This window comes from Mugil cephalus, chromosome 6, assembly GCF_022458985.1.
Source record: "Mugil cephalus isolate CIBA_MC_2020 chromosome 6, CIBA_Mcephalus_1.1, whole genome shotgun sequence".
Lineage (NCBI taxonomy): Eukaryota > Metazoa > Chordata > Actinopteri > Mugiliformes > Mugilidae > Mugil > Mugil cephalus.
Genome location: NC_061775.1, coordinates 3803815 through 3817642, shown reverse-complemented (window position 1 = coordinate 3817642; position 13828 = coordinate 3803815). Strand labels below are relative to the sequence as shown.

At 43.4% G+C, this 13828-nt stretch overlaps 1 protein-coding gene across 3 annotated transcripts in view; it reads right to left on the bottom strand.

Moving 5' to 3' along the window:
* Positions 1-13771, bottom strand: part of osbpl9 (oxysterol binding protein-like 9) — a 30257-nt gene extending 16486 nt beyond the window's left edge. For 2 of the 3 annotated variants that reach the window (XM_047587261.1, XM_047587262.1), the window contains exons 1-4: positions 13634-13771; positions 11908-11958; positions 8594-8672; positions 1984-2060 (exon numbers count right to left, since the gene is read on the bottom strand). In XM_047587261.1, the coding sequence (XP_047443217.1) occupies positions 1984-2060; positions 8594-8672; positions 11908-11958; positions 13634-13744 (318 nt within the window). In that variant the 5' untranslated portion in view covers positions 13745-13771. Of the gene's footprint in view, positions 1-561; positions 970-1983; positions 2061-8593; positions 8673-11907; positions 11959-13633 lie in introns of those variants that run through there. The other variant, XM_047587264.1, reaches the window with a different exon arrangement.
* Between the last annotated feature and the right edge of the window lie 57 nt (positions 13772-13828).

Below are 13828 nucleotides of genomic sequence, written 5' to 3'. Positions count from 1 at the left end.
GTTTACATCATAGGCCTGAACACGTGAGCCAGACATTTAAGCTAATGTGGAAGAAAAATGGGACTGAAAAAACAAGTGCCCTTTTATTATCACACAGCAAACAATGTATCTCAGGATTTGTCAACAGACATAATGGAGGGGAAGTGTTTTTATAGTCACAGCAGATCAGTGATGAAGCGGAAAGTCACAGGCAGGTGGTTGCTTTATAAACAGCTACTGCACCGCCACGTCATGGTGCTCACTTCTTCAGAAATAAGCACAGACATCTGCACCTCTGCTCGCACTCGTTCCCATGGCACGGACCGTACATCCCTGTCATATAGTCGGGATAATTTAGAGCCGCCTGCTAAGTCTTGCACATAAACACGACGCCCACTCGACCACCACCAGACTCTACCAACAACACTGTCCCGAAACCCTCCCCCCTTCTATTTGTCTTTCCAGGCAGTGTGACCCACTTTAAAATGCTGCTGCCCCAGCGGCGCACTGCAGCCGTCAAAGTTCACCAAGCAGTGGTGCAGTGGCGTTTTTGCTTGTGTGTATGTGTGTGTGTTTACTTACTGGGAGCCTCGTTCCAAAGGACATGCTGTGTTTAAAGCCTTGTGCATCTCTCAGGCCATTTTGCCTGACACAAGACCATTTGCTCTTTCTCTGTCTCCGTCAGTCTGTGTTTTTCTCCCCACAGCAACAAACCGCCAGCTCAAGTGAAGTTAGCATTCTTTCTCCTCCCTCCTCCTCCTCCTCCTCCACACAGAAAGAGAAAACAAACTCCTCCTCTAGCTCTCCACTACAGTGCTGCCAATATAAACCACGAAAGCCTTCAGCCTGCGTGTTAGCTGGGCAGCCTGTCTGGCGACAATATATCCTTCAGCGGCGGTTATCAGCTGAGCATTTGGTACGAGGCAGACGGAGCTGAGTTAATCCAGGACCCTCCCCTGGCAGGAAAGCCACACTTCCTCTCACATAGACAGAAAACACACAAAGCAGCTGCAAGCACCAACAGGAACACGCATTAACAACCACTCTGATTGGCTGAGGTGGCAGAGGCAGATGTTTGGGTGATCAAGCAAGACGGTTTTTTATTGGTTGGCGTTCTGTCACATGACGCTGCCAGAGCAGCCCACTAACACTGCATGAGAGTGTGTACGTGTGAACGTGCGCGCTGAGCGAGCAGACAGACGTAGCACATCAGAGGGATTTGCCACGGAAGGGGGAGAGGGAGGGAGAGTAGCTGAAGGAAGGTGGGAGGGAGAGGAAATAAAAGGTTGGTTATGGGGATGAAAAGGAAAGAACTGATATGACAGGAAGGGACAAAGAGTAAGATTTTCTTGGGTGCGGGCGTTAGGCAAAGGAACAACTGGAAGGCAGGAGAAGGAGGAAGGTGAACTGACTAAGACACGCTCGACACTCATAAGAAACAAAAACCACCGCCAGCAGTCAACGCACTTTCCATTAAACCAAGAAGCCTGATCCCAACACGAGTCCAACCTCAGCACATATTGCCACAACATTCTCCGTTTATGATGACACAAATGTCACCGCTATTTCCATTAATACACCAAAGACTAAACTCTGTACCGCTCTAAATCAGGTGGTACGAGAGAGACAAGTACAGCTTTAAAGTGCTGACAACAAGATTTGATATGCAAAGTCATCTCGAGTGTTGTGGTGGAATGTGGTGAATCATTTACAGAGCATGCAAATGCTTATAATCTGAGGCTCACTAAGAAAATAATCACACCGAAAGCTTTGAATTCAAGGCCCCGTATTTTTCCATCATCACATCAGGACACCAGTAGTGTTTTTGAATATTTCAAAGAATGTCATATTTGCTTAGTAAAATAGATGGTACATAGTAGAACTGCAAACATCGATGGGGACACACAAACGGGCTTGAAAAGTCCCCCCCAGCAAAACAGCTTTTTCTAGTAACTACAGAGGGATGGATTAGGCACACGTACACAAACGGTGGTGGTTACATACCCGGAGTTGGAGGGTGTGACGGAGGATAGTTCCCTCTAAGGCGTGGATCCACTTCTCCCGTTCGTCTGCATCACGGGCTGAGGGCAGAAGCACACAGACACACCCAGTGAGCCATGTTTTCCATTCATACAACACTGGAAGCCCTTCAACTCACTTTGATACACACTGATGACAGCCGGGACACCACACTGAAATGACATGAGCACTGGTGACAGTAGTGGACACTGTATTCATCTAGAAAAGAGAGTTTGCTTTTTATCTAAAATAGCTCAATTCTGCTTGATCACACATCTCATTTGATATTTTGGAGAGATCATTAACACATTATACTATCACTATCAAAAGTAAAACTACAGAAACTGACTACACCCAGACACAGACTCAATCCAAGCCCTTTGTCCATGTTTCCAGTGTGTATGGTAAGGTAGGCATCTCCTAGCTGTAACTTCATATTTATTATACAGATGTAAAGAGTGGATCAGTCCTATTCCTTTAAATCAACACTATGGTAACAGCGGTAGCTGTGCTACCGTACTTAATAAATCCATTCCCATAAACCACCTCCCCTCCACTTTCATCTATTTGCACATTACGTTGATGAAAACGGACAAAATTGTGCGTGAATGAGGAGTTGCCAGTTTGGTTAGAAAGTGTCAAAAAACGCAAAGACACAGATTTATCACCATGCTACCTTCCTATATTCACCCTGTCAACATGATATACACCAGTGGCAGGGAACAATGTTTTTCTCATTCCATCAGTGTGCTGACAAAATGCTGTGTTGGTTATCTGACTCAGAAAACACAATATATGTTAATAATAATAGCTTCTATTTTTACTTTCAAAATTTGCATTAAATTCATTTCATTTTTGAATACTGAAAATAAGTTGTCATTGAGTAGGCAGTGGTATAATTATACATGACTAAACAAGCTTTTAAAGCTTATTTTTCACAAAAAAGACTGTTGTCTTATGAAATAACAATTTAAGATGGTAGAAGAATGTATTACGTGTTTAAAAATGATAGTGAAGGGCAAATCATTTCCAGAAGCATCTACTGAAATTGCAAAAATGTGACAATTGTAAAAATGGTGACTCACAGCAACTTCAGAGTAATAAAGCCTGTTTCTCCCACATGGAGCCTTTAGGGTCAGAGTGTGAAATGGCGCAGGGTGAGGCTGCACCCTCAGAGCAAAGACAGAACAAATGGACTGCCAGTGACATTAAACAGTGACCCAGTACAGGCTCTGGCACTTGCACACTTCCACAATAGCCTCTGCCTCATGCTTTTTGGTGCCAGTGTTATACAAAGATACAATAGTCTTTCTTCTGCCAGGACATGGACTCAACTGAAACCCATGTGGGCAACAACTGTTTTCAGCACTTGATTTTCATTTTTCTCCTTCTTTCTTTATGCAGCTGGTGATCCCGAGTAAAAAAAAAAAAAAAAATTCAACTCTAAAAGCTGTTAATAAAGAAATTACTGAGATATATGCCCTCGGAGTAGGGGGCAAACTTGTGTAAGAGTAATTTTTCAGCAGACGAATGCGTTAGCACAGAGGCCGAGCAGCGCTACAGCAGGAAAGCTTTTAAAGACATTAAAAGGCAGCGAATTCTGAGGACAATCCACTCAGACAGCGCCTCCCTGCCCTCTCACTTTCCCCTCAGACTCTCCAGAGGTACAGATTACTGCAGCTAACATTGTTTAGCTCTATTCATGTCAGAAAAGAGACAGCGGCGGGGTTATTTATGAAAAAATAAATACTGTAACTGAATGCGACACGCTACCATGCCATGACTTTTAGGTAGGTGAGGGCACTTAGGATACAGCCACACCAAACCCACAACAAGGAAATAACTCTTGATACCAGCAGGTGTCAGTAAACTGTATTTGATGTTCAAAAGTTGAAACCTGAAGAGTTAACCTCTGAGAGACTGGATGGGGTTGCTGGATCCTATCCCAGCTGACGTCGGGTGAGAGACAGGGTATGCCCTGACACGTCGCCAGTCTATTACAGGGCTAACACATCAGGTCCCATAAACACTGATCTCTGAAGGGCAGAGATTTCTGTTCATTTTTTTTCAGTCAAACAAATCAAATGTGTTGTTACACGATCGTTAATGGATGATTAACAATTTTTAACTGTTTATGGTCCAGTCGTCATATATAGTATTATTAGTATTTGGTTTATTATTTTAGGATGTAAAACAACATGAGCCTTTTGCATGATCCCGCTGGACAACTGATTCCACCACCGATTCAACGTGCCGAAGAGTCAACCACAGGTGCCAGAGGTGTGGGACACTAGAACCACAGACGCTATTCGATGGCCTGACACCAGGAAAAGACCAATCATCAAGCTGTAGTGCCATGGCCTCTAGTCAACACATTTATATATCTATAAATGACCAAACTAGCTGCCATCTGACTGAAAGCTCTATATTCAAGCAACAAACTAATTATATGTCTCTTAAACATTTCCTTGTCTTCATTATAAAAGAAGTGGAGCCAAAGATTCACTACAAAGAGTGAAACCTATACATTGATGTATATTGTGTCCAATAAGAAAATGCCCAGAATTTCAGCATTCATAGTTCTACAGTGTTCAATCAGTTTGAAGAGTTTCAGAGAGAATACTAGTAATGACCAATGTAAAACCACCACTTGTCATGTGCTGTTCTGCATCATACAGGAACTAAAAGTTCAATGTTTTGCAGTAACAACACAATCTCAGTTCTACAGCGCTGTTTCAGTCCTAAGAGAATATCACTCAGTCTCACAGCCCAGCTGATAAGAAGAAGAGGAGGAAGGTGTGCAGGCTAAACCCTGCTAGTAACAGCTACAATTCCTCTCTGCTAGAAACCACCTCCATTAACACGACATGGTCACATGCTACATGAAGATGACACAGAGTCTACACAGAGCAGCAGCTCACAGTCTGGCTGCAGTGCTCTGCCCTGATGCCCAACCGGGCAGTGAAGGTCACCTCATACCGAGGACGGGGAACTGATCCATGATAAAGGGTATGTCATTCACCACACGATACAGCTCCTCTTACCACAGCTGAATGGTGAAACAATCTTATTTATACGACATGAATGATACAACACCTCTACAGCATTACTAAAATGCTTTTTAATGCGTTTGTCCTTTGTGCGTGCACACAGCAGATGTTTGTGTGTCTGACTCTCAGGGGGAAGAGATAACATCCATGAACAATGATGGCATACTAGGTTTTATTCTTCTGTATTTTGGCTAGTATTTCCTTTTTTTTTTTTCTTTTTTAAATACAAAGCAAGAGAGGAGAGTTGGACATACAGGGTCTTTGGCTGGAACCTAAGTAATAACACTGCGTCTTGAGCCCTTCGGGTAGAAACCTGCAACCAATATTCAGCTTTTTATTTATTTATATTGTGGTCTGAAAAAAACAGCAAAACAACCTTATTATATAGGAACCGGTATTATTGTCGTACTGCTACCATTCAGAAAAATAATAATCTACTTTATACTTGGTCAACTGTAAAGGAAGAAATCTTACACTGAATACTTATGTCAAATTCTGGCAGACTGTAATGTAAATCACCTCCAGTTCAGGACTTAAATATACACAAATTAAGTTATTGCTAATTTCAGCCACTTAGACAGCAGACCGTGGCATCATAGACGAGTACACAAAGACAGACGCTGCTGATATTTACATCCAGCATGTGCACTGTCACACACAGGCAGATATCACATTAAGCTAACACCACCAGCGACGTACCCTTAACCCAAGGATTTCATCTCTGTGGTGCTGGTCTCATCACAATCGCTTCCCTTTACAGCGCTCAGCCTTTCTCTAAATGGACTCTGAATTATTTACCCCTTCCATCTCCTTTCTCCTCCCATCTTTAAACAAGCTCCTGACTTTGCCCTTGCACATGATTCAGTAAGAAGGACGCACAGTTTGACACTGGACTGCAACCTGTAAAATCCATATGAACATGAATCCATATGAGCCCCAAAGAAAAAGCCTAGTAGTTCGACAAACACTAGCTTTCTTTATAATACTTTACACATTTAAGAAACAATTGTACTTAATCTATGTGGCAAAAACAAAAAAGTGATTTGAACTGAATGTAACCAGGTGAGGAGAGCTCCCAGTGCAGAGGACTCTGAAGGTTGGAGACGAGACAGAAGACAATATAAGATGGTCTCACATACTGGGACTGATGGTCTGGGCAGGCAAGGCCAACTGACCGGTAGAGAGAGAAGACGAGAGATTGATAGATTCTGTAGATAAGAGGAAGCGAGCAAAGAGGGGGAAAGAGGAAAAGGGCTCTCAGGCAACTATGATGCACTGCCGGGGGAGTGGGGTCGATGAATAATGGATGCTTCTCCAAATAGAAGGAGAACAGAGCTGAATTTCAGGGCTGGCAGCAGACGGTAAGCTCAAAACTATATTTCAACTTGTAGGATGGACCCTACCATAACAGGAAGTAACTTCATTCAGCTTTTGATTTTTTTAACATAACATACAAATCACTTAAGAACTGTTATGGCGGCTATAATGATCTGTATAACTGGAGATGTGTCACAGCCGTAATTCTGGCACCAGTCACCTTCCTGTACATAAAACACAGAAACAGGCACATTCAGACGCTGCTGTGAATCCTGGGAGAATGACTGCATAAGATGCTTTAACCAGGATCGTTTTACAGCAACAGAGAAATCCACTCCTTCCCAACATCCTGTGCATTCCCTCTTAATATCCAAGCTAACAGCTGATGTATCCAGTGTATCATGCTCAGGACACATCAAAGTGCTCATTTTCAGCCTGTCTGTCCAGTGCTGATAGATGAGATGGTGCAACGCTCCTCTGGGTATCTAGAGACAATGTCTTACAGGAACGTTTCATTGTTTTCCCTCACAAGCATGGGGGCTGCAACATGATGCACAGTGTTCAGAGTGTTCCGTGCAAAGCTATGTTGCTCTCAAACGGAATTTATTCCACAGCTAGAATTGCAATGATCTAAAAATAGCGGAATCTGATCTCTTCAAATTATATCTACATAGTATCAGAGCATAATATTTAGTGTTCTTACTACAAGTGTATTATCTGTCGTCTGATTTACCTGCCAGAGATCGAGGACCCTCTCTGACAGAATTAATCAACGTTCTAGATGAATGATCGTAAATTTTCTCTTAAATCAGCATATCATTTGGTGTTTTTGCGCTCGCTCTCTCTGGTATAAAAGTCGTCAGCAACTAGAAGCCGTTACAGCTGATGCCAAAGGAAGGTTAATAGTGGCACAGAAAGTTCTAGTACAAATTAAGATTATTCACTGAGGAACACTACGATGAAAGTCTGCAAAGAGGTATTACAGTCCCAAGGTGAAAAAAAGATTCATCAATGTTCAGCCGAACTCAATAAAACCAGTGAAGGAACAGATAAGCATCAGTTCAAGCTCACATCCAAACTAGTACAGACATCCGCTTCAGGACTGCGCTCACACTCTTCTCTCCATTAGGACTCCTTACGGCCGACAGCTACTAAACTGCGTAAACTGTCTGTTCGGGACGGAACCTGAACCTCGACAACAATCCACTAATTCACCCATGCGCTGCAGAACACGCTGCTCCACCCCAACTGTACATCCCAGAAGACAAACAAACAACGCCTCCTCGCGATCCGTTCACCCAGGACTGGCATGCACGGGGACCACGGGACGTGCATGGTTTTCTCCTTACCCTTGCGTTTGTAGAACCACAGCATACAGCTTCGGAACACAGACATGGGAGAGGGCATGGAGGTGGTGAGAGGGGCGGGGGGCCCATGGACTGTAGCTAGTGACCCACAAGGTGAAAGGGAGTGCTGGTGCTGAAGTGTGCAGGATTCGGACGGGGGCAAAATGGATACGAATGGACAAATGGAAGGACAGAGATGAAGGAAAGTTAGAGGAGGTTAGTTAAAGACCTGGTGGAGTGAGAGAGTAAAAAAAGGGGGTCTGCGGTGTACTGGACTGGACAGCTCCCTGTCAAAAAGGAGGAAAAGGGCTGACAGGACGGGAGGGGGTGATCCTGTAGCTAGGAGCCAATCCTGTCCCAACGGAACGAGCGGCGGCAGCGGTGCAGCAAACGGCAGCACAGACCTGAGCTCAGCTTCCAGCTCAGCAGTATTCCCTTATTATTCCCAGAGGCTCAACTGCAGAGACACACAAGCAGAAATCTTCCTCTTCAGCCACCGTCCACAGGGGCGCAGGAAAAACGAAGGTCTTACTTTGTCAGGTTGTTCCAGAGGAATCTGTTTTTATCTATAATAAACTATAATCTATAATAATATGTGTCAGTCCAACTTCACAGAGCTTGGAGAGGTTTCACTGGAGAGGAGAAACGGCTCAGATCCATGCAGCACGCTTTGGCACTCTCTAGATGTCTGTGTGCATGTGTTTCCTGGCATTAGAGCAAACCAATCCAGGTCTTTAAAAGGCGGGGAGGGAAAGAGGAGTGAGAGAGAGAGGGAGAGAGAGAGAGCAAGAAAGCAGCCCGGATGGGCAAAAGACACCACGGAAGAAGAGACAGTGATGAGAGGGCTTGGAGAGGAGGAAAATTAAAAGGGGGACACCCTACCTTGGAAATGGAAAGTCTTCTGGTCCACAGTGATGGTGAATGTGCTGTCGTCCTCGTCATCAATGCCGATCACAGCTCCCTGGGCAAAGGGAGAGATGGAGAGAGAGAGAGAGAGAGCGAGTGAGAGAGCGCGACAGCAGGACACGTCACACTCTAGTTTCCATTTCTATCCTCATGCCCTCCACATGTTCCTGCAGCGCCTAAACGCCTCTCATCTACTCTGTCCCCTGTAAAAACTCCATCTCCTCTTACCTCCTCATGTTTTTCTTACAATTACTGCCTTTGTCTCTCTTTCATACACACACACACACACACACATATATATATGAGAGCAGCCTTTTGGAACATGGAGAAAGGAAGGGAGGGGAGGAGGTGGGATTTGGAAGACTGGAGGAGGAGAGAGGAAGGGAAGGGTGGACACAGACACCAGGGACCAGCAAAGAGGGGAAAAAAATACACCGCAGAGAAACTGCCTGCTGGCCAGCTGGGGCAATAGCTCCTAGCAACGGAAACAGGGCGTGTGTGTGCGTGTGTGTTAGTGTGTGTGTGCAAACCTTCCACTCAGCACACTGAAAGCAACTACATGAGGTAGATAAAATAATATAAAGAGCTGGAAAACACACTGGCGCCATGTAACGTGCTCTCCACGCCAAACTTTTTTAGGCAAAACGTTATGTAAGCTCATGATGTTAAATTTTACCGTTGAAAGATTTTCATTGGTTTTTCTGTCACACCACAAGACAGGCTAATAAGAGCTCAGTGCTGCGTCTGCTGCTCTGAAGAGGGTCCACAGAGCAGTCAGTCACTTCGAAAGCACTCGAAGTGCGTACGGTATCTTGTGATATGCTGTAGAGCACGAAGCTCAAATTGATAACACAAGATCTATGATGTTTTCAGAAGTGTGCCTATGATTCAGACCATATGCTTACCCACATTTTCGAAAGCCCGTTTTAAAACTGTCAGGTCCACCACGGATGGACCTGATTCAGGGTCAATGAATTGTGTTATTTAAATAATAATGGATATGTACACCGATCAGGCATAACATTATGACTGCCTTACTAATACTGTGTAGGTTTCCTTTGTGCCTCTACAACAGTTTTGACTCTTCAGAGAATAGACATGGGTCTTCTGAGGGCGTCCTGTGGTGTCTGGGAACAGAGTGTTGCTATGGGTGGAGGAGAGGGCTCTCTGTGGATCATTAAGGGTTGTGGAACGAGAACAATACACTTAAAATTCCATCACTGGCGTAAGCGGAAAAGGGAACCTCCACTTCTGCATTCTTCATGTAGTAAGTCAGGAGTAATCATTTCGTTTTTATAACCCGAGCCGATGAAAGATGATAAACAGCTTATCCTAGAGAGTCAGATGGGGCTAAAGACTATCCCAGCTGAAACTGGGGGAGACGTGGTCAGTGATCAGTTTGTAATAGGATTAACAGAGAGAGACAAACAACCATTCTCATACTTTGAGGAAAACCAGCCCAGACAGAGGAGGAAAATGAAAACCGTGCATAGAAAGGTCCCGGCCGGCCAGGGAGTTCAATGCCAGGACCTTCCTGCTGTGGGGCTTCGGTGCTAACTGTGCCGCCGTGATGGTGAAGACCTTGTCTGGTGGAAACAGGAGAACTGTCTTGTGTGGAATTTCTAAGTTATCCAAGACAACCATTAAACACTATTCAAGAATCTTCACTGTTATTTCTAACAAGACAACGCGTGCCTGGTTTATCGGGACCACATATACTGTCACAGCCTTTGGGAACAGCAAGGTGAAAAATGAAAGCTCAAGTTTGTACGCAACAGAAAGACAAACAGGAAACGCTCTTTAAATTATTCTCTCTAAGGTATAACTTCATCAGAGTTTAGACGTTTACTCATTCATTTATAAAGGTTTTGTCTCTTACCGTCGATACGTCTCTAAGTTCAAGCCCAAGGGAAGTAATACTCTCAACAGCTCGTGTAATTCCAAGTCATTGTGTCACAATACAATGAATACAATGAAATGAACCCAGCACAGACTGAAATCTTTGTCCCATGACAATGTGTGGATAAATAACACTGGGTCCTCTTTTCAGGTAGTTTCAGGCACTACTTCCTCCCTGTCAGTGACATATATGGCAACATTTTAAGGTCATAACACTTCCACAACCATTTCTGCTAAATTCATTTAACACCTTTATCTCTGCCATAGGACCAATAACAGGAAAGAGACACTCCATATGTAGATGTACCTGTCCTGTTCTTTCTGGAGCTAGAATGATGTAAGGCAGATGAAAAAGTAACAATGTGAAAGGGACTTGGATGAGAAAAAGAAGCCCAGGCAGACCCACTTCACCTTTCACAAATAAGTTCAAGACGAGCTAAAATATCACAAAACACACATTAAAGCAGGCAACATGATGGGGTTTCAGTCAAAAAAGCATGAAGCACAGACTTGTAGCTTGGTCGTAGCTGATAAATGTCGGCAACTTTTTATCCTCCATTGCCTAAAGAAAACACAGTTTTCTGTGGTTTACTGCAAGTTTCATAGTACATATTATATCCATCTCATCTGATAAACTCAGCGTTTAATCTCAGTTGCGTCATGTTTGGATATAAAGTAAGAACACAGAGCAGGGCCAGACAGACAGCTGTTAGATATTAACAGGTTCAGAAAGCAGAGAGAAACAAAACCTCAGAGTAGACGTGACTGCGGCAAGTTACTGACTCACCTGATAAGGAAGGACAAACATATGTTGGCAGCTTACATTGATGCATGTATTCCTAATTTGTAGGTTTGACCTTCTGTTCGTTTCGTTTCGTAAAAATGCTCTGCTTTATAGAAATAAAAGCTCATTCTTTCAGGACTGATGTTGTTTCAGTCCCTGAAAAACCCACTGCAACCTTGACTTCCTTGGCTTATATGAACGTAAACAGGCTTTATGGTAAAGCAATTGGCGCCATCTAGTGGACATTATTCAATACTGAAAACATTCTGTAAGGGCCAAAGTTTTTACTTGAAACGTTAAAGCAGTATTGCAATGGAGCTATGGATATAGCCATAGGCAAGTACTGAAACGTGTTTAACTAGGTCAAAAAGGCAGGCAATTATAATAGTTATGACACTCCAGCATAACACCCGGTGGGATGAAAACTGCGTCGCACTGCGCACAGTTTAACAGGCCATTATGATTCAAAAAGAAAGACTGCACTGTCAAATAAAACTAGTCAAATAGGCTAAAAATACCCTTCCAGTAATGCCAATACTTGCTAAAAAGTGCTAGCAAGGATGTAGTGGTGTGTTTGTCTGGAAGAGGATGGCTTTGAGAGTCTTACCCTGAGTCGCACACACCCTCTTCTGGATCCCCGCATCATCTTGTCCTTTGACTGTAAACCAACACCAGAACAAATCAAGAATTAGGACAGTAAATACTGCAAACATTTATGTTCTCTTGGCTCCAACAGAGCCATTGTATAGTGGGAGGTGTACTCTTTCCCACAGGATAAATAAAGAAGCTACCTAATCTAATCTATTTAATCTAATTTAAGTCAAAAGGTCGGATTTGAAATACCGACACCATGCACATCTGTAGCATCGAGTAGTTCTGATTAAGGTCAGAACAAAATAGCTACTGTAAGACTACCAATATCAAATAACAATTTGATCAGCCACGCTATACACTCTCTCAAAGGTAAAAAGGGATCTCCTCTTAACTTGTGTTCTGTATTTGAAAATAACAGTGTTAAAAGTCATACCACAAAAAGCAACAAAGAAGAAACAATAAACAATAAAATCATAATCGTCAAGTCATACTACTTGACAGTCTCAAAGCAGAATTTACTTTACTGTAAATCTGCACTTTGTGATTATATTTTTAACAATGAGTTGAAACTAGAATTATATTTCTGTTCTATAAACTGACTTGATATAAAATGAATGAGCGGTAGAACAACTTTGAGTGTGAGTTTTGGCTTGTGGCTTTCATCGTTAAACATACTGGCATGATAACCCTAACAAAGGAGGCCTGGTTTGATGGTTCCAGTTTTCTTTTACACCACATGGATGGCTGCGTGCAGTAACCTGGGCAACATATGGCACCAGGAGGCTACGACAATGTTCAAGAATGTATGTATGTGTAAAGTCACATCGACATAAATGCCAGGCTTGTAAGGAGGTCATCAATGTTATTCACATTAAAGTTGTGGCTCACTGTCACAACATCCTTGACCTTAACAACACGTGTACATAGCTTGTACTGTCTATGCAAAAAGCAAAGAAAAGCAAAGACATGATTTTGATTATCTTACAGGGAAGTAGATAAGCCAGGAAACGCTCTGTGTTTTTCTTGGAAGTTATGAACTTATTGTTGATGCATGTTTCACGTCTAAATCAGACACTCTTTCTCTACTTTGATTTAATATTTTACATTTATTAGAATCAAGACTTCACCCAGATTCACCCAATCAACTTTCTGAGGGCAGTGTGAAGCCAATCTTCGTTACAACTTCATCCACTGACAGTAATACTGAATGTTTTTTGATTAGTTTAGTACTGACATTAAAACTAATCACACTACAGTGAATTCTCTGCTGAGACACAGATCAAAAAATCTAACTAGCAACCACTGCCTCCTCCCACGGTGTCTTTTTAGCTATGTGGCTAGGAAACCAATATGTGTCGGTATGTGGCTTTCATTCAACAACCGAGGACAAATGTCCTTTTGCCAACAGAGAGACTCAGTTCGCTGCATTTCCTGATACAGTGTAAAAGAATGTTTCGACGAGTATTTTGCTCTTAGCTGTTGCTAGCTAGCTGCATTAGCGGAAGTGTGGGAAGAAATACTGCCTTTCTATTGGTCAGCGGTTTTGAGCGGGCCGCTGCTATTGGTCAACACGCGGCTGTGTCGTCAGAGAGACTCGCCTCTGTGCCAGCTGAGACTCCCAACTCCTGACAAACACAAGGCCGCTATCCCACTTGTGTTTGACAACCAGCGACAACTTCCACAGTAGAACCTCTTGGGCGATTCGTGTTAGCATTTGCAGACGGCAGACATGGGCTTACCGTGTAGTATGACAGCAAGCCGGCATTGTAGTCCAAAACAAACCAGCGGTACTGCCAACCTTTCATGACGTTAGTCCACTTGCTCAGCGGCCCCTCCATGATGGACGCCATCTTTACAACAGGCTACGGTTGGGGAGGAGTCGGATATGGTGTGGGCAGGCGTCACGGGGAGGCTGCTGCTGATGGTGAAGATGA